This window comes from Oncorhynchus kisutch, linkage group LG11 (genome assembly GCF_002021735.2).
Source record: "Oncorhynchus kisutch isolate 150728-3 linkage group LG11, Okis_V2, whole genome shotgun sequence".
Taxonomy (NCBI): Eukaryota; Metazoa; Chordata; class Actinopteri; order Salmoniformes; family Salmonidae; genus Oncorhynchus; species Oncorhynchus kisutch.
Genome location: NC_034184.2, coordinates 89,577,512 through 89,599,515, shown reverse-complemented (window position 1 = coordinate 89,599,515; position 22,004 = coordinate 89,577,512). Strand labels below are relative to the sequence as shown.

The window sequence follows — 22,004 nt, the reverse complement described above, 5'->3', positions numbered from 1 at the left end:
CTTGCTAAAATGCTACAAGGAAGCAGCCATGCAAAACGGTCTAGATTGGCAACCAATCTGTTTTTGATCCTCCTGTTTCGCAACGCCCACTTTCAGACACCCTACAGGTATGCAGTTACCATGACTACCTTTCAGACACACTACAGGTATGCAATTACCATGACTACCTTTCAGACACAATACAGGTATGCAGTTACCAAGACTACCTTTCAGACACATTACAGGTATGCAGTTACCATGACTACCTTTCAGACACATTACAGGTATGTAGTTACCATGACTACCTTTCAGACACACTATAGGTATGCAATTACCATGACTACCTTTCAGACACACTACAGGTATGCAATTACCATGACTACCTTTCAGACACACTACAGGTATGCAGTTACCACGACTACCTTTCAGACACATTACAGGTATGCAGTTACCATGACTACCTTTCAGACACATTACAGGTATGTAGTTACCATGACTACCTTTCAGACACACTACAGGTATGCAATTACCATGACTACCTTTCAGACACACTACAGGTATGCAATTACCATGACTACCTTTCAGACACAATACAGGTATGCAGTTACCAAGACTACCTTTCAGACACACTACAGGTATGCAGTTACCATGACTACCTTTCAGACACACTACAGGGCCTTTTCTCAATCAAATCAAATCAAATGTATTTATATAGCCCTTCGTACATCAGCTGATATCTCAAAGTGCTGTACAGAAACCCAGCCTAAAACCCCAAACAGCAAGCAATGCAGGTGGAGAAGCACGGATTTGAGATTTGCTTATCTCCTCCATCCTCTTTCGCCTACTTTTGAAAAAGGTTGAAGGTAATTGAGGAGAGGCAGCGAGGAGAGGGAACGTGGATGAAAATGCACGTGTATAAAATAAGACCCTCCTTATCCACACACCAACCATTAGGCTAAAGACGTTTACAGGGGTGGATCCCAAAATAAATTATGTTTACAGGGGTGGACCCCAAAATAAATGATGTTTACAGGGTGGATCCCAAAATACATTACGTTTACAGGGATGGATCCCAAAATACATTATGTTTACAGGGGTGGATCCCATAATAAATTATGTTTACAGGGGTGGATCCCATAATAAATTATGTTTACAGGGGTGGATCCCATAATAAATTATGTTTACAGGGGTGGATCCCAAAATAAATTATGTTTACAGGGGTGGATCCCAAAATGCATGTATAGTGATAAAAACAAATGAAGTTAGTTAAGACATTTTACAGGTAAAACGATATGTAGCATATTGTTTTGGAATGTATTCTTGGTTTTCTCCTCCAATTATACAACTGATTCAAAGGGAGTGTGGCTTCCTGGTAAAATTCACTTGTGCTTCCTCGACAAATGAGGCTATCGAGGAGAGGAGGACCATCTTCCGTTTGACTACTAACAAAATGACACACTCCTCGACCACTGATCGGTTTCTGGGTCATGGAGGAGGGAGGACGGAGAATGCAGACACCCTGATAGGCTCCTACCTGAAAGGAACTTGACATGGGCCATGTGGTAGGCTCCAGGCAGCAGTCCGGGGGCCATCTTGACCACAGGCTGCAGGACCATTCCAGAGTGACTCAGGCCAAAGGGGACGGGCTGACCTGCCGTCAGGGGCTTCTCCTGGGAGGGAGGGGAGTGGAGGCATGCTAAAGAACTTTCCCTCCTGCATGGAAATGCTATAAATTAAATATAATTTTATTGGTCACATACACATGGTTAGCAGATGGTATTTTTTATGAATACATTTTTAATTTCACCTTTATTTAACCAATTTGTTGAGAAGAGTGTTGGAGGCTATTTTGTAAATTACATCATTAAAGTCAAGGATCGATAGGAGAGTCAGTTTTACGAGGGTATGTTTGGCAGCATGAGTGAAGGAGGCTTTGTTGCAAAATAGGAAGCCGATTCTAGATTTACCTTTGGATTGGAGATGGTTAATGTGAGTCTGGAAGGAGAGTTTACAGTCTAGCCAGACATCTAGGTATTTATAGTTGTCCACATATTCTAAGAACAGTCCAGAGTAGTGATGCTAGTCGGGCGGGAGGGTGCGGGCAGCAATCGGTTGAAGAGCATGCATTTAGTTTTACTAGCATTTAAAAGCAGTTGGAGGCCATGGAAGGAGTGTTGTATGGCATTGAAGATCGTTTGGAGATTAGTTAACACAGTGTCCAAACAAGGGCCAGATGTATTCAGAATGGTGTCGTCTGCGTAGAGGTGGATCAGAGAATCTCATGTCCCCAGCTAGCCATGTTTCCGTGAAGCAGAGTATGTTACAATCCCGGGTATCTCTTTGGATAGAAACTCCTGCCCTAATTTCGTAGTCTTTGTTAACCTCTCTTGGGTAGGGGGCAGTATTTTCACCTCCGGTTGTTACTCAGGCCCAGAAGCTAGGATATGCATATAATTGGTAGATTTGGATAGAAAACACTCTAACGTTTCTAAAACTGATAAAATAATGTCTGTGAGAATAACCGAACTGATATGGCAGGTGAAACCCCGAGGACCAATCATCCAGGGGGGTAATAATTGAGGTCATAGGATTTTCCAATTGTTTTCTATGGGACTCCCCTATTATGAGGAAGCTGGTTGCAGTTCCTATGGCTACCAATAGATGTCAACAGCCTTTAGAAATTGTTCGATGTTTATCTTTTGAGAAATGAAGAAGTAGTCCTATTCATTTTAAGTGTCATTCCAGGTGGACTCTACTCTTTTGGTGCGCGTGAACTGGAGCGCGCTTCACAGTGTTTTTATCCGGTATTAGAAACAGTTTACGCCGTCTTAAATTGTGTTGATTATTTACGTTTTAGGGTACCTGTGGTTGGATTAGGAACGTTGTTTGATATGTTTGGACCAAGTTTACAGGTAACTTATTAGACACTTTGTAGGCATATTGGGCGAGTTGAAACTGGTGTATTTCTGAAATCAAAAGCACAAAATAAATTGACATTTTTGGGACATGAAGAAAGACATTATCGAACAAAAGGACCATTTGTGATGTTTCTGGGACATATTGGAGTGCCAACAGAAGAAGATCTTCAAAGGTAAGGCATTAATTATATCGCTATTTCTGACTTTTGTGGAGCACCTGCCTGGTTGAAATAGGATTTTCATGTGTTTGTATGCGGGGCGCTGTCCTTAGATAATCGCATGGTTTGCTTTCGCCGTAAAGCCTTTTTGAAATCTGACACAGCGGCTGACGCTACCGTCCCACCTGCCCATAAGAATTAACAGGGGACTGGACATTAGTGAGTAATATACTCGGAAGGGGTATTTAACTAATCCTTCATTACCCATGTTGTCTAGACCAGGGGTATTAAACTGATCCTTCATTACCCATGTTGTCTAGACCAGGAGTATTAAACTGATCCTTCATTACCCATGTTGTCTAGACCAGGGGTATTTAACTGATCCTTCATTACCCGTGTTGTCTAGACCAGGGGTATTTAACTGATCCTTCATTACCCATGTTGTCTAGACCAGGGGTATTAAACTGATCCTTCATTACCCATGTTGTCTAGACCAGGGGTATTAAACTGATCCTTCATTACCCATGTTGTCTAGACCAGGGGTATTAAACTGATCCTTCATTACCCATGTTGTCTAGACCAGGGGTATTTAACTGATCCTTCATTACCCATGTTGTCTAGACCAGGAGTATTAAACTGATCCTTCATTACCCATGTTGTCTGGACCAGGGGTATTTAACTGATCCTACATTACCCATGTTGTCTAGACCAGGGGTATTAAACTGATCCTTCATTACCCATGTTGTCTAGACCAGGGGTATTAAACTGATCCTTCATTACCCATGTTGTCTAGACCAGGGGTATTCAACTGATCCTTGCTCAAGGGCACAGATGTTTCAGCTCTGGGTTTTGAACCAGTGATTTGAACCAGCAAACTTTTGATTACTGGCCCAATGCTCTTAACTGCTAGTCTACCTACGAATTACAGCTGATTTTCTGTTCTACCTGATAATTATTTTCACCCACCTGGTGTCCCAGATCTAAATCAGTCCCTGCTTAGAGGGGAATAACCCACCTGGTGTCCCAGGTCTAAATCAGTCCCTAATTAGAGAGGAATCACCCACCTGGTGTCCCAGGTCTAAATCAGTCCCTGATTAGAGGGGAATCACCCACCTGGTGTCCCAGGTCTAAATCAGTCCATGATTAGAGGGGAATAACCCACTTGGTGTCCCAGGTCTAAATCAGTCCCTGATTAGAGAGGAATCACCCACCTGGTGTCCTATGTCTAAATCAGTCCCTGATTAGAGGGGAATCACCCACCTGGTGTCCCAGGTCTAAATCAGTCCCTGATTAGAGGGGAATCACCCACCTGGTGTCCCAGGTCTAAATCAGTCCCTGATTAGAGAGGAATCACCCACCTGGTGTCCCAGGTCTAAATCAGTCCCTGATTAGAGGGGAATCACCCACCCGGTGACCCAGGTCTAAATCAGTCACTGATTAGAGGGGAATCACCCACCTGGTGTCCCAGGTCTAAATCAGTCCCTGATTAGAGGGGAATCACCCACCTGGTGTCCCAGGTCTAAATCAGTCCCTGATTAGAGGGGAATCACCCACCTGGTGTCCCAGGTCTAAATCAGTCCCTGATTAGAGGGGAATCACCCACCTGGTGTCCCAGGTCTAAATCAGTCCCTGATTAGAGGGGAAGAATTTAAAAAGCAGTGGAATTGGCTACCAGGTCCAGAGTTGAATTTGAGGGGTCTAAGGGTTTACCTGGAAGAAGGAAAGGTAGAGGTTGACCACTTGGAAAATAAAGTCGGGGTGGAGCCTGTGGAAGTAGTCTGGTCCCATTGGTCGCCCTCGCAGATCCAGGAAGTGAAGGTCGGTGGCCTCCTTCAGTAAGGGTGACATCACCGCTAGCCCCGCCCCTCTCTTGTGGACCAGGAGAGCCTGCAGAAGGACCAGCTCCTACAGTACAGACAGGGGAAGATACAGTTCCCTTTACTATAATTTTCTTACCACGTTCCTAATCAAACAAAATCTCAACACCCCCCCCCAACCTCGTTCAATTTATGGGACCTTGTGACCTCAGTGATAGATCAGTGTAATGTGATTGGTCACTCAGGAGAATGCTGCGTGTCATACCGCTGACTGGCCAATGGACTGGTGGATCTCTCTGAGGAACTCCAGCTGATTGGCTGCTTCCTGTAGCTGGCCGTCCATCAGCTGGCAGCGGATCAGTCCTAGAAAAACAAACACCTCAGTGGCCTCACCACAACACTCAACATACAGCAAGTTCAAGGATATTGCCGTAAGAAGCATAGGAAATACAGTAAATATACACAAACGTCTGTGGACGCCACTTCAAATTAGTGGATTCCGCTATTTCAGCCACACTTGTTGGTGACAGGTGTATAAAATCGAACACACAGCCATGCAATCTCCATAGACAAACATTGGCAGTAGAATGGACCGGAATGAAGAGCTCAGTGACATTCCGGCACCGTCATAGGATGCCACCTTTCCAACAAGTCAGTTAGTCAAATTTACGCCCTGCTAGAGCTGCCCCGGTCAACTGTAAGTGCTGTTATTGTGAAGTGGAAATGTATAGGAGCAACAACGGCTCATCGGCAAAGTGGTAGGCCACACAAGCTCACAGAACAGGACCGCCGAGTGCTGAAATGCGCAGTGTGTAAAAATCATGTTGTCAGTTGCAACACTCACTACCGAGTTCCAAACTGCCTCTGGAAACAATGTCAGCACAATAACTGTTTGTCGGGAGCTTCATGAAATGAGTTTCCATGGCCGAGCAGCTGCAAAACAAGCCTAACTGGTGTAAAGCTCGCCGCAATTGGACTCTGGAGCAGTGGAAATGCGTTCTCTGGAGTGATAAATCACGCTTTACCATCTGGCATTCCGACGGACAAATCTGGGTTTGGTGGATGCCAGGAAAACACTACCTGCCCCGCATAGTGCCAACTGTAAAGTTTGGTGAAGGAGGAATAACCACCTGCCTTACATTGCACTCCATGAGGAGCCTGCATGGCAGGCTGACCACCTGTTACGTGAGGGCAGCAAGAAGCCAAGGTAAGTTGCTAGCTAGCATTAAACTTATCTTATAAAAAACAATCAATCGTAACATAATCACTAGTTAACTACACATGGTTGATATTACTATATTATTATCTAGTGTGTCCTGCGTTGCATGTAATCGATGCGGTGCCTGTTAATTTCTCATCGAAACACAGCCTACTTCGACAAACGGGTGATGATTTAGCACTGTCGTGGCACCAAACATCAATGCCTTTCTTTAAAATCAATACACAAGTATATCTTTTTAAACCTGCATATTTAGTTAATATTGCCTGCTAACATGAATTTCTTATAATTAGGGAAATTGTGTCACTTCTCTTGCGTTCCGTGCAAGCAGTCAGGGTATATGCAGCAGTTTGGGCCGCCTGGCTCGTTGTGAACTGTGTGAAGTCCATTTATTCCTAACAAAGACCTTAATTAATTTGCCAGAATTTTACATAATTATGACATAACATTGAAGGTTGTACAATGTAACACCCGTTAGATAAAATACGGAACGGTTCCGTATTTCACTGAAAGAATATATATATTTTTTTAAATGATAGTTTCCCGGATTCGACCATATCAATGACCAAAGGTTCGTATTTCTGTGTGTTATAATGTTATAATTAAGTCTATGATTTGATATTTGATAGAGCAGTCTGACTGAGCGATGGAAGGCAGCAGCAGGCTCATAAGCGTTCATTCAAACAGCACTTTTGTGTGTTTGCCAGTAGCTCTTTGCAATATTCAAGCATTGAGCTGTTTATGACTTCAAGCCTATCAACTCCCGAGATTAGGCTGGTGTAACCGATGTGAAATGGCTAGCTAGTTAGCGGGGTGCGCGATAATAGCGTTTCAAACGTCACTCGCTCTGAGACTTGGAGTGGTTGTTCCCCTTGCCCTGCATGGGTAACGATGCTTCGAGGGTGGCTGTTGTCGATGTGTTCCTGGTTTGAGCCCAGGTAGTGGCGAGGAGAGGGACGGAAGCTATACTGTTACACTGGCAATACTAAAGTGCCTATAAGAACATCCAATAGTCATAAGGTTAATGAAATACAAATGGTATAGAGAGAAATAGTGCTATAATTCCTATACTACAACCTAAAACTTTTTACCTGGGAATATTGAAGACTCATGTTAAAAGGAACCCCCAACTTTCATATGTTCTCTTGTTCTGAGCAAGGAACTTAAATGTTAGCTACATGGCACATATTGCACTTTTACTTTCTTCTCCAACACTTTGTTTTTGCATTATTTAAACCAATGTTTCATTATTTATTTGAGGCTAAATAGATTTTATTGATGTATTATATTAAGTTAAAATAAGTGTTCATTCAGTATTGTTGTAATTGTCATTATTTACAAATACAGTTTTTTTTTTTTTTATCGTCCGATTAATCGGTATCGACTTTTTTTGGTCCTCCAATAATCGGTATCGGCGTTGAAAAATCATAATCGGCCGACCTCTAGTTCCAACATCTAGTGGAAAGCCTTCCCAGAAGAGTGGAGGCTGTTATAGCAGCAAAGGGGGGTCCAACTCCATATTAAAGCCTAACGAGAAGAGTGGAGGCTGTTATAGCAGCAAAGGGGGGACCAACTCCATATTAAAGCCTTCCCAGAATAGTGGAGGCTGTTATAGCAGCAAAGGGGGGACCAACTCCATATTAAAGCCCATGATTTTGGAATGAGATGTTCGACGAGCAGGTGTCCACATACTTTTGAACATGTCATGTTATTACTCACCAGAGCTATCACATTTTAAAAAAGCTAAGAAGATGCACATCAACACACTGGGAAAGCAGGAGAGCTGTGTGTATGAATGTGTAGACACTAACCCACCTACCTGCCAGGGCTGGGACACTGCTGGTGTCAATGTCGAGAGCAGTAGAGTACCACCTGGTGGCCTCCTTAGTCTTCTTCTGTAGGGACAGAAGGTAACCCATCTCATTGGCCACATCAGCATTCCCAGGGGCTTTAGAGTACGCCCTCTCTGTAAATGGAGTCAGCAGCTGAAGGATCTCTGGGTTGCCTCCACACTACAGACAGACAGAGGATGTCATAGTTCTACATCCAAATGGGACAGTAGTCATATATAGATCTCTCTGGAACAGCAGATTTCATGTGTCGTATTGGGAGGCTGACATACCGATGTACTTCAATATGTGAACATACTCAACATATTATTACCCCCCCCCCCCCACACCCCGAAGTCATGTGTTAACACAAAAACCCTGATACACAAAGACCCAGAACGTTGTGCTCCAAGGGACTGGGCTGGGCCGACCCCCAGCTGGCTAAAACAACTGGTTCCATGGAAACAGAGGCCAAGGGACTGGGCTGGGCCGACCCCCAGCTGGCTAAAACAACTGGTTCCATGGAAACAGTGGCCAAGGGACTGGGCTAGGCCGACCCCCAGCTGGCTAAAACAACTGGTTCCATGGAAACAGAGGCCAAGGGACTGGGCTGGGCCGACCCCCAGCTGGCTAAAACAACTGGTTCCATGGAAACAGAGGCCAAGGGACTGGGCTGGGAGACCCCCAGCTGGCATGCACCGACTCCGATAGCTTGCTCCGATTGTTGCTGCCATGCTGTGTTGCTGCCATGTTGTGCTGCTACCATGTTGTGTTGCTGCCATGTTGTGTTGCTGCCATGTTGTGCTGCTACCATGCTGTGTTGCTGCCATGCTGTGTTGCTACCATGTTGTGCTGCTACCATGCTGTGTTGCTGCCATGCTGTGTTGCTACCATGCTGTGTTGCTGTGTTGCTGCCATGCTGTGCTGCTACCATGCTGTGCTGCTACCATGCTGTGTTGCTACCATGCTGTGCTGCTACCATGCTGTGCTGCTACCATGCTGTGTTGCTACCATGCTGTGTTGCTACCATGTTGTGCTGCTACCATGCTGTGTTGCTGCCATGCTGTGTTGCTACCATGTTGTGCTGCTACCATGCTGTGTTGCTGCCATGCTGTGTTGCTACCATGCTGTGTTGCTGTGCTGCTACCATGCTGTGTTGCTACCATGCTGTGTTGCTCCCATGCTGTGTTGCTACCATGCTGTGCTGCTACCATGCTGTGCTGCTACCATGCTGTGTTGCTACCATGCTGTGTTGCTACCATGCTGTGTTGCTGCCATGCTGTGTTATCTTAGGGCTCTCTTTATGTAGTGCTGTCTCGTCATAACGTATGTTTTGTGCCATATTTATATTTTTAATCCCAGCAGGAGGCCTTTTGCCAAAATCAAATCAAATCAAATCAAATTTATGTCATACCGATCGGGAAGGAGACACGTTCTGTCTCCTAGAGATGAACGTACTTTGGTGCGATGCCAGGCCGTCATTGTAAATAAGAATTTGTTCTTAACGGACTTGCCTAGTTACAGTTGAAGTCTGAAGTTTACATACACCTTAGCCAAATACATTTAAACTCAGTTTTCACAATTCCTGACATTTAATCCTCGTAAATATTCCCTGTTTTAGGTCAGTTAGGATCACCAATTTATTTTAAGAATTTGAAATGTCAGAATAATAGTAGAGAGAATGATTTATTTCAGCTTTTATTTCTTTCATCACATACCCAGTGGGTCAGAAGTTTACATACACTAAATTAGTATTTGGTAGCATTGCCTTTAAATTGTTTAACTTGGGTCAAACGTTGCAGGTAGCCTTCCACAAGCTTCCGACAATAAATTGGGTGAATTTTGGCCCATTCCTCCTGACAGAGCTGGTCTAACTGAGTCAGGTTTGTAGGCCTCCTTGCTCACACACACTTTTTCAGTTCTGCCCACACATTTTTTGATCAGACCAGAGGACATTTCTCCAAAAAGTACGATCTTTGTCCCCATGTGCAGTTGCAAACCGTAGGCTTTTTTATGGAGGTTTTGGAGCAGTGGCTTCTTCCTTGCTGAGCGGCCTTTCAGGTTATGTTGATAAAGGACTAGTTTTACTGTGGATATAGATACTTGTGTACCTGTTTCCTCCAGCATCTTCACAAGGTCCTTTGCTGTTGTTCTGGGATTGATTTTCACTTTTCGCACCAAAGTACGTTCATCTCTAGGAGACAGAACGTGTCTCCTTCCCGATCGGTATGACAGCTGCGTGGTCCCATGGTGTTTATGCTTGCGTACTATTGTTTGTACAGATGAACATGGTACATTCATGCGTTTGGAAATTCCTCCCAAGGATGAACCAGACTTGTGGAGGTCTACAATTTGATTTTCTGAGGTCTTTGATTTTCCCATGAAAAGCAAAAAGGCACTGAGTATGAAGGTAGGCCTTGAAATACATCCACAGGTACACCTCCAATTGACTGAAATGATGTCAATTAGCCTATCAGAAGCTTCTAAAGCCATGACATCATTTTCTGGAATTTTCCAAGCTGTTTAAAGGCACAGTCAACTTAGTGTATGTAAACTTCTGACCCACTGGAATTGTGATACAGTGAATTATAAGTGAAATAATCTGTCTGTAAACAATTGTTGGAAAAATGACTTGTGTCTTGCACAAAGTAGATGTCCTAACCGACTTGCCAAAACTATAGTTTGTTAACAAGAAATTTGTGGAGTGGTTGAAAAATGAGTTTTAATGACTCCAACCTAAGTGGATGTAAACTTCTGACTTCAACTGTAAATAAAGATGAAATCATATTAAAATAAATGTTCCATGGGTTTACTGAACACAATCCATTGAATTAATATTAGGAAGTGTTGATTATTTGGCGTCAGGAGAGCACAGCGCATGGAGATATGCAACACAGCCTTATGTTTCTGCAAAACCCCCCCAGTCAGCCCCAGGTCTTCAGGGTTAAACCCCCCAGTCAGCCCCAGGTCTTCAGGGCAACCCCCCCCCTGTCAGCCCCAGGTCTTCAGGGCAAATCCCCCCCCCCTGTCAGCCCCAGGTCTTCAGGGCAAATCCCCCCCCCCTGTCAGCCCCAGGTCTTCAGGGTTAAACCCCCCAGTCAGCCCCAGGTCTTCAGGGCAAACCCCCCCCTGTCAGCCCCAGGTCTTCAGGGTTAAACCCCCCAGTCAGTCCCAGGTCTTCAGGGTTAAACCCCCCAGTCAGCCCCAGGTCTTCAGGGCAACCCCCCCCCTGTCAGCCCCAGGTCTTCAGGGCAAACCCCCCCCCCCTGTCAGCCCCAGGTCTTCAGGGCAAATCCCCCCCCCCCCTGTCAGCCCCAGGTCTTCAGGGTTAAACCCCCCAGTCAGTCCCTGGTCTTCAGGGCAACCCCCCCCCCCCCCCCTGTCAGCCCCAGGTCTTCAGGGTTAAACCCCCCAGTCAGCCCCAGGTCTTCAGGGCTAAGCCCCAGATGTTCTGTAGTTTTTTGTTTTTTTACGTGTTATTTCTTACATTAGTACCCCAGGTCATCTTAGGTTTCATTACATACAGTCGAGAAGAACTACTGAATATAGGAGCAGCGTCAACTCACCATCAGTACGACCAAGAATATGACTTTCGCGAAGCGGATCCTGTGTTCTGCCTTTCACCCAGGACAACGGAATGGATCCCAGCCGGCGATCCAAAAAACTACTTCATAAAAGAGGGAAACGTAGCGGTCTCCGGAGACGGGCACATCGTGCACCACTCCCCAGTATACTTCTTGCCAATGTCCAGTCTCTTGACAACAAGGTTGATGAAATCCGAGCAAGGGTAGCATTCCAGAGGGACATCAGAGACTGTAACGTTCTTTGCTTTACGGAAACATGGCTCACTGGAGAGACGCTATCGGAGTCGGTGCAGCCAGCTGGTTTCTCCACGCATCGCGCCGACAGAAACAAACTTCTTTCTGGTAAGAAGAGGGGCGGGGGGCGTATGCCTTAAGGCTAACGAGACGTGGTGTGGTCACAAAAGCATACAGGAACTCAAGTCCTTCTGTTCACCTGATTTAGAATTCCTCACAATCAAATGTCGACCGCATTATCTACCAAGGGAATTCTCTTCGATTATAATCACAGCCGTATATATTCCCCCCCAAGCAGACACATCGATGGCTCTGAACTAACTTTATTTGACTCTTTGCAAACTGGAATCCATACATCCTGAGGCTGCATTCATTGTAGCTGGGGATTTTAACAAGGCTAATCTGAAAACAAGACTCCCTAAATTGTATCAGCATATCGATTGCGCAACCAGGGCTGGCAAAACCTTGGATCACTGCTATTCTAACTTCCGCGACGCATATAAGGCCCTGCCCCGCCCTCCTTTCGGGAAAAGCTGACCACAACTCCATTTTGTTGATCCCTGCCTACAGACAGAAACTAAAACAAGCTCCCATGCTGAGGTCTGTTCAACGCTGGTCCGACCAATCTGATTCCACACTCCAAGACTGCTTCCATCACGTGGACTGGGATATGTTTCGTATTGCGCTGATTCGGTGTGCAAGTTCATTAGAACGTGCGTTGAAGATGTCGTTCCCATAGCAACGATTAAAACATTCCCAAACCAGAAACCGTGGATTGATGCCAGCATTCGCGTGAAACTGAAAGCGCGAACCACTGCTTTTAATCAGGGCAAGGTGACCGGAAACATGACCTAATACAAACAGTGTAGCTATTCCCTCCGCAAGGCAATCAAACAAGCTAAGCGTCAGTATAGAGACAAAGTAGAATCTCAATTCAACGGCTCAGACACGAGGTATGTGGCAGGGTCTACAGTCAATCACGGATTACAAAAAGAAAACCAGCCCCGTCACGGACCAGGATTTCTTGCTCCCAGGCAGACTAAATAACTTTTTTGCCAGCTTTGAGGACAATAGAGTGCCACTGACACGGCCTGCAACCAAAATATGCGGCATTTAAACGTAACATTTAAACATGTACGAAAGGCTGCAGGCCCAGACGGCATCCCCAGCCGCGACCTCAGAGCATGCGCAGACCAGCTGGCTGGTGAGACCCTGGGTCTCGACCCCGCCCTGTGCAACTGGGTACTGGACTTCCTGACGGGCCGCCCCCAGGTGGTGAGGGTAGGCAACAACATCTCCACCCCGCTGATCCTCAACACTGGGGCCCCACAAGGGTGCGTTCTGAGCCCTCTCCTGTACTCCCTGTTCACCCACGACTGCGTGGCCACGCACGCCTCCAACTCAATCATCAAGTTTGCGGACGACACAACAGTGGTAGGCTTGATTACCAACAACAACGACGAGACGGCCTACAGGGTGGAGGTGAGGGCCCTCGGAGTGTGGTGTCAGGAAAATAACCTCACACTTAACGTCAACAAAACTAAGGAGAGGATTGTGGACTTCAGGAAACAGCAGAGGGAACACCCCCCTATCCACATCGATGGAACAGTAGTGGAGAGGGTAGCAAGTTTTAAGTTCCTCGGCATACACATCACAGACAAACTGAATTGGTCCACCCACACAGACAGCATCGTGAAGAAGGCGCAGCAGCGCCTCTTCAACCTCAGGAGGCTGAAGAAATTCGGCTTGTCACCAAAAGCACTCACAAACTTCTACAGATGCACAATCGAGAGCATCCTGGCGGGCTGTATCACCGCCTGGTACGGCAACTGCTCTGCCCACAACCGTAAGGCTCTCCAGAGGGTAGTGAGGTCTGCACAACGCATCACCGGGGGCAAACTACCTGCCCTCCAGGATACCTACACCACCCGATGTTACAGGAAGGCCATAAAGATCATCAAGGACAACAACCACCCGAGCCACTGCCTGTTCACCCCGCTATCATCCAGAAGACGAGGTCAGGACAGGTGCATCAAAGCTGGGACAGAGAGACTGAAAAACAGCTTCTATCTCAAGGCCATCAGACTGTTAAACAGCCACCACTAACATTGAGTGGCTGCTGCCAACACACTGACTCAACTCCAGCCACTTTAATAATGGGAATTGATGGGAAATGATGTAAAATATATCACTAGCCACTTTAAACAATGCTAACTAATATAATGTTTACATACCCTACATTATTCATCTCATATGTATACGTATATACTGTACTCTATATCATCTACTGCATCCTTATGTAATACATGTATCACTAGCCACTTTAACTATGCCACTTTGTTTACATACTCATCTCATATGTATATACTGTACTCGATACCATCTACTGTATCTTGCCTATGCCGCTCTGTACCATCACTCATTCATATATCTTTATGTACATATTATTTATCCCCTTACACTTGTGTGTATAAGACAGTAGTTTTGGAATTGTTAGTTAGATTACTTGTTGGTTATTACTGCATTGTCGGAACTAGAAGCACAAGCATTTCGCTACACTCGCATTAACATCTGCTAACCATGTGTATGTGACAAATAAAATTTGATTTGATTTGTATGTCTAGTGGCGTCCCTGGTGCATCTCATACCACCCCACTAAACTCAGCTAAATACTTACCAGTCTGCTGATGGGCTGGGTGAGACTGACGTGGAGACCGGGAGAGCATGGCTCTGAGACCTCTGCTGCACTAACCAGGGCCTGCAGATGTTCCTTGGCCTGCAAACATAACATAACCATCAGCTCCTAATGTTGACATTGCCAAATGGCAGAATTTAGCATTGGCATATAAGATGTATATTTCACCAGCCACGTTGGCGGTTGGGTCAGGGCTCCAAGGTTCACACCAGCCACGTTGGTGGTTGGGTCAGGGCTCCAAGGTTCACACCAGCCACGTTGGCGGTTGGGTCAGGGCTCCAAGGTTCACACCAGCCACGTTGGTCAGGGCTCCAAGGTTCACACCAGCCACGTTGGCGGTTGGTCAGGGGGGTCAGGGCTCCAAGGTTCACACCAGCCACGTTGGCGGTTGGGTCAGGGCTCCAAGGTTCACACCAGCCACGTTGGTCAGGGCTCCAAGGTTCACACCAGCCACGTTGGCGGTTGGTCAGGGGGGTCAGGGCTCCAAGGTTCACACCAGCCACGTTGGCGGTTGGGTCAGGGCTCCAAGGTTCACACCAGCCACGTTGGCAGTTGGTCAGGGGGGTAAGGGCTCCAAGGTTCACACCAGCCACGTTGGCAGTTGGGTCAGGGCTCCAAGGTTCACACCAGCCACGTTGGCGGTTGGTCAGGGGGGTCAGGGCTCCAAGGTTCACTCCAGCCTCGTTGGCGGTTGGGTCAGGGCTCCAAGGTTCACTCCAGCCTCGTTGGCGGTTGGTCAGGGCTCCAAGCGATTCACTCACATTTGTCAATAAAAAGTCAAGTATGATCACATGTTTAGTAAAATAAATGCCGTAGTAGCTGTTTTCAAAAAATGTCTGCCGTTTTGTTTCATAGCTGGTAAATTAAATCGCACAATGTCAAAGAACGACGAATCGTATAGACTACCCCACCCCGCGCTACAAGTTAGTAACACATTTTGCTAACATAGGCTAATGGGATTGAGGTTGTAAGTAACACATTTCGCTAACATAGGCTAATGGGATTGAGGTTGTAAGTAACACATTTCGCTAACATAGGCTAATGGGATTGAGGTTGTAAGTAACACATTTCGCTTACGTAGGCTAATGGGATTGAGGTTGTAAGTAACACATTTCGCTAACGTAGGCTAATGGGATTGAGGTTGTAAGTAACACATTTCGCTAACATAAGCTAATGGGATTGAGGTTGTAAGTAACACATTTCGCTAACGTAGGCTAATGGGATTGAGGTTGTAAGTAACACATTTCGCTAACGTAGGCTAATGGGATTGAGGTTGTAAGTAACACATTTCACTAACGTAGGCTAATGGGATTGAGGTTGTAAGTAACACATTTCGCTAACATAAGCTAATGGGATTGAGGTTGTAAGTAACACATTTCCCAGGACATAGACATATCTTATATGGGCAGAAAGTTTAAATTCTTGTTAATCTAACTGCACTGTACAATTTACAGTAGCTATTACAGTGAAAGAATACCATGCTATTAAGGAGAGTGCACAGTTCTGTATTAATAAACCAATTAGGCACATTTGGGCAGTCTTGAGACAACATTTTGAACAGATATGCAATGGTTCATTGGCTCAGTCTAAAACTTTGCACATACACATCCAAAATCTAAATTGCGCCTTGGCTGGAATAATACATTATGGTCTTTCTCTTGCATTTCAAAGATGATGGTACAATAAAAGCATGTTTTTTCTTTGTATTATCTTCTACCAGATCTAATGTGTTATATTCTCCTACATTCATTTCACATTTCCACACACTTCAAAGTGTTTCCTTTCAAATGGTATCAAGAATATGCATATCCTTGCTTCAGGTCCTGAGCTGCAGGCAGTTGGGTCATTTTAGGCAAACATTTTAAAAAGGGTCGGATCCTTAAGAGGATTTATTAAAGGGACAGGTGAACATTTTTCTCATCTGTGATATTTTGGTTAAAAGGTTCGGGTCACACATTTTTTCATTAAACATAAACTGGATGGTTCGAGCCAGGAGTGCTGATTGGCTGACAGCCGTGGTATACGGTCTGATATTATGACAAAACATTTATTTTTACTGCTCTAATTACGTTGATAATCAGTTTATAACGGCAATAAGGCACCTCAAGGGTTTGTGATATATGGCTAATATATCACAGCTAAGGGCTGTGTACAGGCACTACGCAATGCGTCGTGCATAAGAACAGCCCTTAGCCGTGGTATACTGGCCATATATCACACCTCCTCGGGCCTTATCGCTTAATTATGCCACATTACTTTTATTGTTTTAGAAACATTACAAAGCAGGCTCATCCGGGTTTCCTTGTGTTTGGTTGGTGTAATTGGCAGAAAAATTATTTGACTTGTAAATAAATCTGAGTGGCTGGAAGATTTTTAAATGTACCTGCCACAGTAGCTGGTTGGACAAAAAATAAAAGTGTATCTACTGTATTACCAGTCTCGTACAACCACCAGGAAGTGTTGCCAGCTTCCATTCTGTTTGGCTACAGCATTCATCAGTCTGGTTATACGGTGCTACTGTACTACAGCATGTAGCACCATATGCTGAACTCACCTTGACCAGATCCCCATCCCTCACAATGGTATGGATGGCGAGAACTTGGATAGCATTCAGATTCCGCCCATCTTGTTGTAAAATCCTGAATAAAATATGCGGTACCAGTCAAAAGTTTGGACACACCTATTTATTCCTGGGTGTGTCTTTATATTTTTTACTATTTTCTACATTGTAGAATAATAGTGAAGACATCAAAACTATGAAACAACACATATGGAATCATGTCGTAACCAAAACTATGAAACAACACATATGGAATCATGTAGTAACCAAAACTATGAAACAACACATATGGAATCATGTAGTAACCAAAACTATGAAACAACACATATGGAACCATGTAGTAACCAAAACTATGAAACAACACATATGGAATCATGTAGTAACCAAAACTATGAAACAACACATATGGAATCATGTAGTAACCAAAACTATGAAACAACACATATGGAATCATGTAGTAACCAAAAAAGTGTTAATAACCTCTTGAAACTAGGTGGCACTATTTTTATTTTTGGAAAAATAACATTCCCAAAGTAAACAGCCTATTTCCTATTTAAACGGCCTATTTCTCAGGACCAGATGCTAGAATACGCATATAATTGACAGCTTAGGATAGAAAACACTCTAAAGTTTCCAAAACTGTAAAAATATTGTCTGCGAGTATAACAGAACTGATATTGCAGGCGAAATCCTGAGAAAAATCCAATCAAGAACTGACTGTTATTCTGAAACCCCTGCCTTTCTATGCATCCCTATTGCACATTGAAAGGGATATCAACCAGATTCCCTTTTCTGTGGCTTCCCTAAGGTGTCTACAGCCTTTAGACGTAGTTTCAGGTCTTTATTTTGAAGAATGAGCGTAAACGACTACATTACGTCAGTGGCCAGCTGAGGGCTCTCAGAGTGATTCTTGCGTAAAAGACAGAGGTATTCATTTTCCTCTCGCTCCTACTGAAAATCCAATTGTCCCGGTTGATATATTATCGAATAGAGATTTGAAAAACACCTTGAGGATTGATTATTAAAAAACGTTTGCCATGTTTCTGTCGATATTATGGACATAATTTTCCGGTATTTCCGGTATATTTCTCAACACAATGTGACCAACAAAAGGAGGTATTTTGGGTATAAAAATAATATTTATGGAACAAAAGGAACATTTGCTGTCTAACTGGGAGTCTCGTCAGTGAAAACATCCGAAGATCATCAAAGGTAAACGGTTCATTTGATTGCTTTTCTGATTTTCGTGACCAAGCTTCCTGCTGCTAGCTGGACATAATGCTATACTAGGCTATCGATAAACTTACACAAACACTTGTCTTGCTTTGGCTGTAAAGCATAATTTCAAAATCTGAGATGACAGGGTGATTAAACAAATCAAAATATATTTTATATTTGAGATTCTTCAAAGTAACCACCCTTTGCCTTGATGAAAGCTTTGCAGACTCCTGGCATTCTCTCAACCAACTTCACCTAGAATGCTTTTCTGAAATTTCCCACATATGCTGAGCACTTGTCGGCTGCTTTTCCTTCACTCTGCAGTCCAACTCATCCCAATTGGGTTGAGGTTGGGTGATTGTGGAGGCCAGGACATCTGATGCAGCACTCCATCACTCTCCTTATTGGTCAAATAGCCCTTACACAGCCTGGAGGTGTGTTGGGTTATTGTCCTGTTGAAAAACAAATGATAGTCCCACTAAGTGCAAACCAGATGGGATGGCGCATCGCTGCAGAATGCTGAGGTAGCCATGCTGGTTAAGTGTGCTTTGAATTCTAAATAAATCACTGACAGTGTCACCAGCAAAGCACCCCCATACCATCACACCTCCTCCTCCATGCTTCACAGTGGGAACCACACATGCGGAGATCAGCCGTTCACCTACTCTGATTCACACAAAATTCCACAAATTAACAAGGCACACCTACTAATTGAAATGCATTCCAGGTGACTACCTCATGAAGCTGGTTGAGAGAATGCCTAGAGTGTGAAAAGCTTTCATCTAGGCAAAGGGTGATTACTTTGAAGTATCTCAAATAAAATATTTGGATTTGTTTAACACTTTTTTGGTTACTACATGATTCCATATTTGTTATTTCATAGTTTATGTCTTCACAATTATTATACAATGTAGAAAATAGAAAAAAGAAAGAAAAACCCTGGAAAGAGTAGGTGTTCAAACTTTTGACAGGGACTGTATAACAGCGATGTATTCATCACTAAGAACAGTGGTTCACGGTTGAGTTACAGTATACCAATATAGTATAACTATAACTACGTATAACAACAGCTAGCCAGTCTCGTAGGGTTAGGGATCAGGAGTCCTAGTTACCTAGCAGCTGTATCCAGGGCCTGCTCCCAGTCCTGTAGAGCCAGGAACAGCTTCATCTTCAGCATCAGACCAGGGAGGAAGTCTGAGTGGGAGGTCACTATCTGATTCACCACCTGCTGGGATCCAGTGAAGTCATGCTGGTTCATAAAGTACTTGGCCTGTGAAACAAGGAATAGAAACCATCAGGTTAAATTCAATTATCAACAAATGTTAGAGTCCTTGGACTGCTGTGCCTACAGCCAACCATCACAGCTGTAGCCTCTCAAACAAATACTTTTATAAGAATAGTTTAGAATCAGTGAACCAAAGGGAGAGCTGCTGCTGTGCATTGTGGTACCTTTCCCATCATGCCGAACACATCCCTGGAGTGCTGCCCTCCTCCGTCCAGGTAGCAGATAGCGTTGTTCCTCTGAAACTCATCCTCTGAGTTCATATCTACCCAGCCCTTCAGGATGGACCCCTGGCAACGAGAGGAACAACTAGAGTTTCACCACAATGTCTACTGACCAAAGCACGGTATTACTTTGGAACTACAGAAAATATCATTCATAGATTTGTCATGCACTTTAGCAAACCTGAATTTTCATGTGCTATGTTTGAAATCATACTATACAGCTTCATATGAGCCTAAATGACAGCTGAATAATACTGTTGTCATGCATGGGTACGGACCTCTTTTGAGGACTTGGATATCTTCAGTATCTTGTCAATGTAGTCTTTGGCCTTGTCAACGTGGCCCAAGAGCCACAGGAACAGGGCTCCATAGAACAGAGGCTTCTCTCCCGCCGTCTTACGGATATTCCTCACGTGGGTCTCCAGGGCTGCCACAGCCTGGTGATCTGCAGACAAGAGATAAACACACTTTACATAACACGTAGCCTGCTACTCTGCCATTTCATATCAAACAAAAGGATGGGAGGTTGTTTGAGGCTAAGGACAACTAGAAGATTAGCCTATTGAAACAGACCATTAAATCTAGGCCTATCCACCCACTCACCAATCATGTCACTTTGCTTGTGTGCACAGATAAGAGCCATGCTGGAACATATGGCCACAGTCGGCTTGTCCTTCACCTGCTCCAGCTCTCTCATGGCCTCCTGGGTTCGACCTACCATTTAATAATGCATAACGGTAGTGATCATGCTCCTCTCGTGTATAGCCTAGTCTCAGTCAAATGACAGAATCTGCCATCAACAATGTTGAGTCAATACACAAAAGAGTCCAAATATACGGTTGTACCTTCCATTAGTATCCCAAAGCCTTTAAAAAACAGCAGAACAGGATCCTTGCTGTACATCTTCAGGTAGTACTCGGCTGTGTGTATGGATTGCCTGTAGAACTTCTCACCCATGAAGTAAATCAGTGAAGCCTGAGGATGAAAGTAGACATTAAAGCTTACTTTCAGTAATAGATACAGTATCATTGTAAGAAGCCGTGTTTTACCCCCCAACATAAACCTGTTAGACACAACTAGCTAACGTTAAATATCTAACTAGCCAGACAGTTAACACTAACCAACTGGCAGGCAACTTCATCAAATAAATCATATCCAAGTTTAAAAGTCTAGCTAGCTAACGTTAGCCAATAAACATATTACCCAATAAAAAATTCACTTACTAAACAAACTGGATCTGTGTCAGCCATGTTTTCCTGATAAACTTCTCAACTTAGAGAGTGTGTTGTTGATGTTATTGTCCCTGTTTCCTGTTGCTTTCCGTTCCTCAGTGATGCTAAACCTTACAGAGTCAGAGAGGCTAACGTCGGGCGTTTCCTGTTGCCTAACAACCGACGAAGCAGCCGCTTAAGGCATGGCTAATCACACACAGAGCGGTCGTCTCATCTCTGATCCATGCTGTGAAAACATAACGCCTTGATAGACTTCCACGGAGAAATAGATCAAAACGATCTCAGAATAGTGACAGCTCGTTTTGCAGCGAAACTGACAGTGATCGATACATGGTTCTTCTGTAGTACAAAATGTAACGAATACACCTGGTGTAATATGTCAATGACCGTCAGATTCAGAATTGATTTGTTTCTCATTCATCTCCCACTTTTACAGTGTGTACAAGAGCATAAAGAACTAAATAACTTGATTATAGACTCGTTTAACTCAAATTATTTAGAATCAACGCATGGGAAATACTGGGAAATATTGATCTTCAAAGTAAGATCCATCGCCATTACACAGTAATGAACTAAAGAAGCAAACATGTTTTAAAGATGAGCTTATGAATAAATTGAATGTTCTTTTAGAAAAGGATACCCTTTCAAGCAGAGGATGAAACAGATTTGAATCTTGAATAGAACTAGATCAAATGAACATTGATTTCGCTAAAGGGGCTTTTATTAGATGTAGATGCAAGATGGGTCGACGAGGGTGAGAAAAACACAAGATATTGTTTTGCTCTTAAAAAAAAGAACTATAAGAGAAAATCTGTCTTAAATATTGACAACACCTTGTAAAGACCTTAACATCATCTCGACCTGTATATTCTTTCTATGAACATCTGTATACATCTAATTTAATGGAACTGAATGTGAACCTTTTATAAAACATGTCCTTGGTCATGTTATTTCTGATGAGTTCAAGTCCATATGTGAAGAGGAGTTTCTATTGTAGAGATGAGCGATGCTCTTATATCTATTAATATCAAGGAGGCAGATGGTTGGAGTCTTAC

The 22,004-nt window shown here is 44.1% G+C and overlaps 1 protein-coding gene across 2 annotated transcripts in view; it reads right to left on the bottom strand.

Annotated features, from left to right (window-relative positions):
- The window catches only part of LOC109883664 (tetratricopeptide repeat protein 21B), a 61,679-nt gene extending 40,590 nt beyond the window's left edge, over positions 1-21,089 (bottom strand). For both annotated transcript variants that reach the window (XM_031836455.1, XM_031836456.1), the window contains exons 1-12: positions 20,941-21,089; positions 20,563-20,692; positions 20,321-20,431; positions 19,996-20,162; positions 19,661-19,783; positions 19,324-19,481; positions 16,988-17,072; positions 14,416-14,514; positions 7,911-8,103; positions 5,138-5,235; positions 4,766-4,960; positions 1,514-1,649 (exon numbers count right to left, since the gene is read on the bottom strand). In XM_031836455.1, the coding sequence (XP_031692315.1) occupies positions 1,514-1,649; positions 4,766-4,960; positions 5,138-5,235; positions 7,911-8,103; positions 14,416-14,514; positions 16,988-17,072; positions 19,324-19,481; positions 19,661-19,783; positions 19,996-20,162; positions 20,321-20,431; positions 20,563-20,692; positions 20,941-20,967 (1,522 nt within the window). In that variant the 5' untranslated portion in view covers positions 20,968-21,089. The remainder of the gene's footprint in view (positions 1-1,513; positions 1,650-4,765; positions 4,961-5,137; positions 5,236-7,910; positions 8,104-14,415; positions 14,515-16,987; positions 17,073-19,323; positions 19,482-19,660; positions 19,784-19,995; positions 20,163-20,320; positions 20,432-20,562; positions 20,693-20,940) is intronic.
- Between the last annotated feature and the right edge of the window lie 915 nt (positions 21,090-22,004).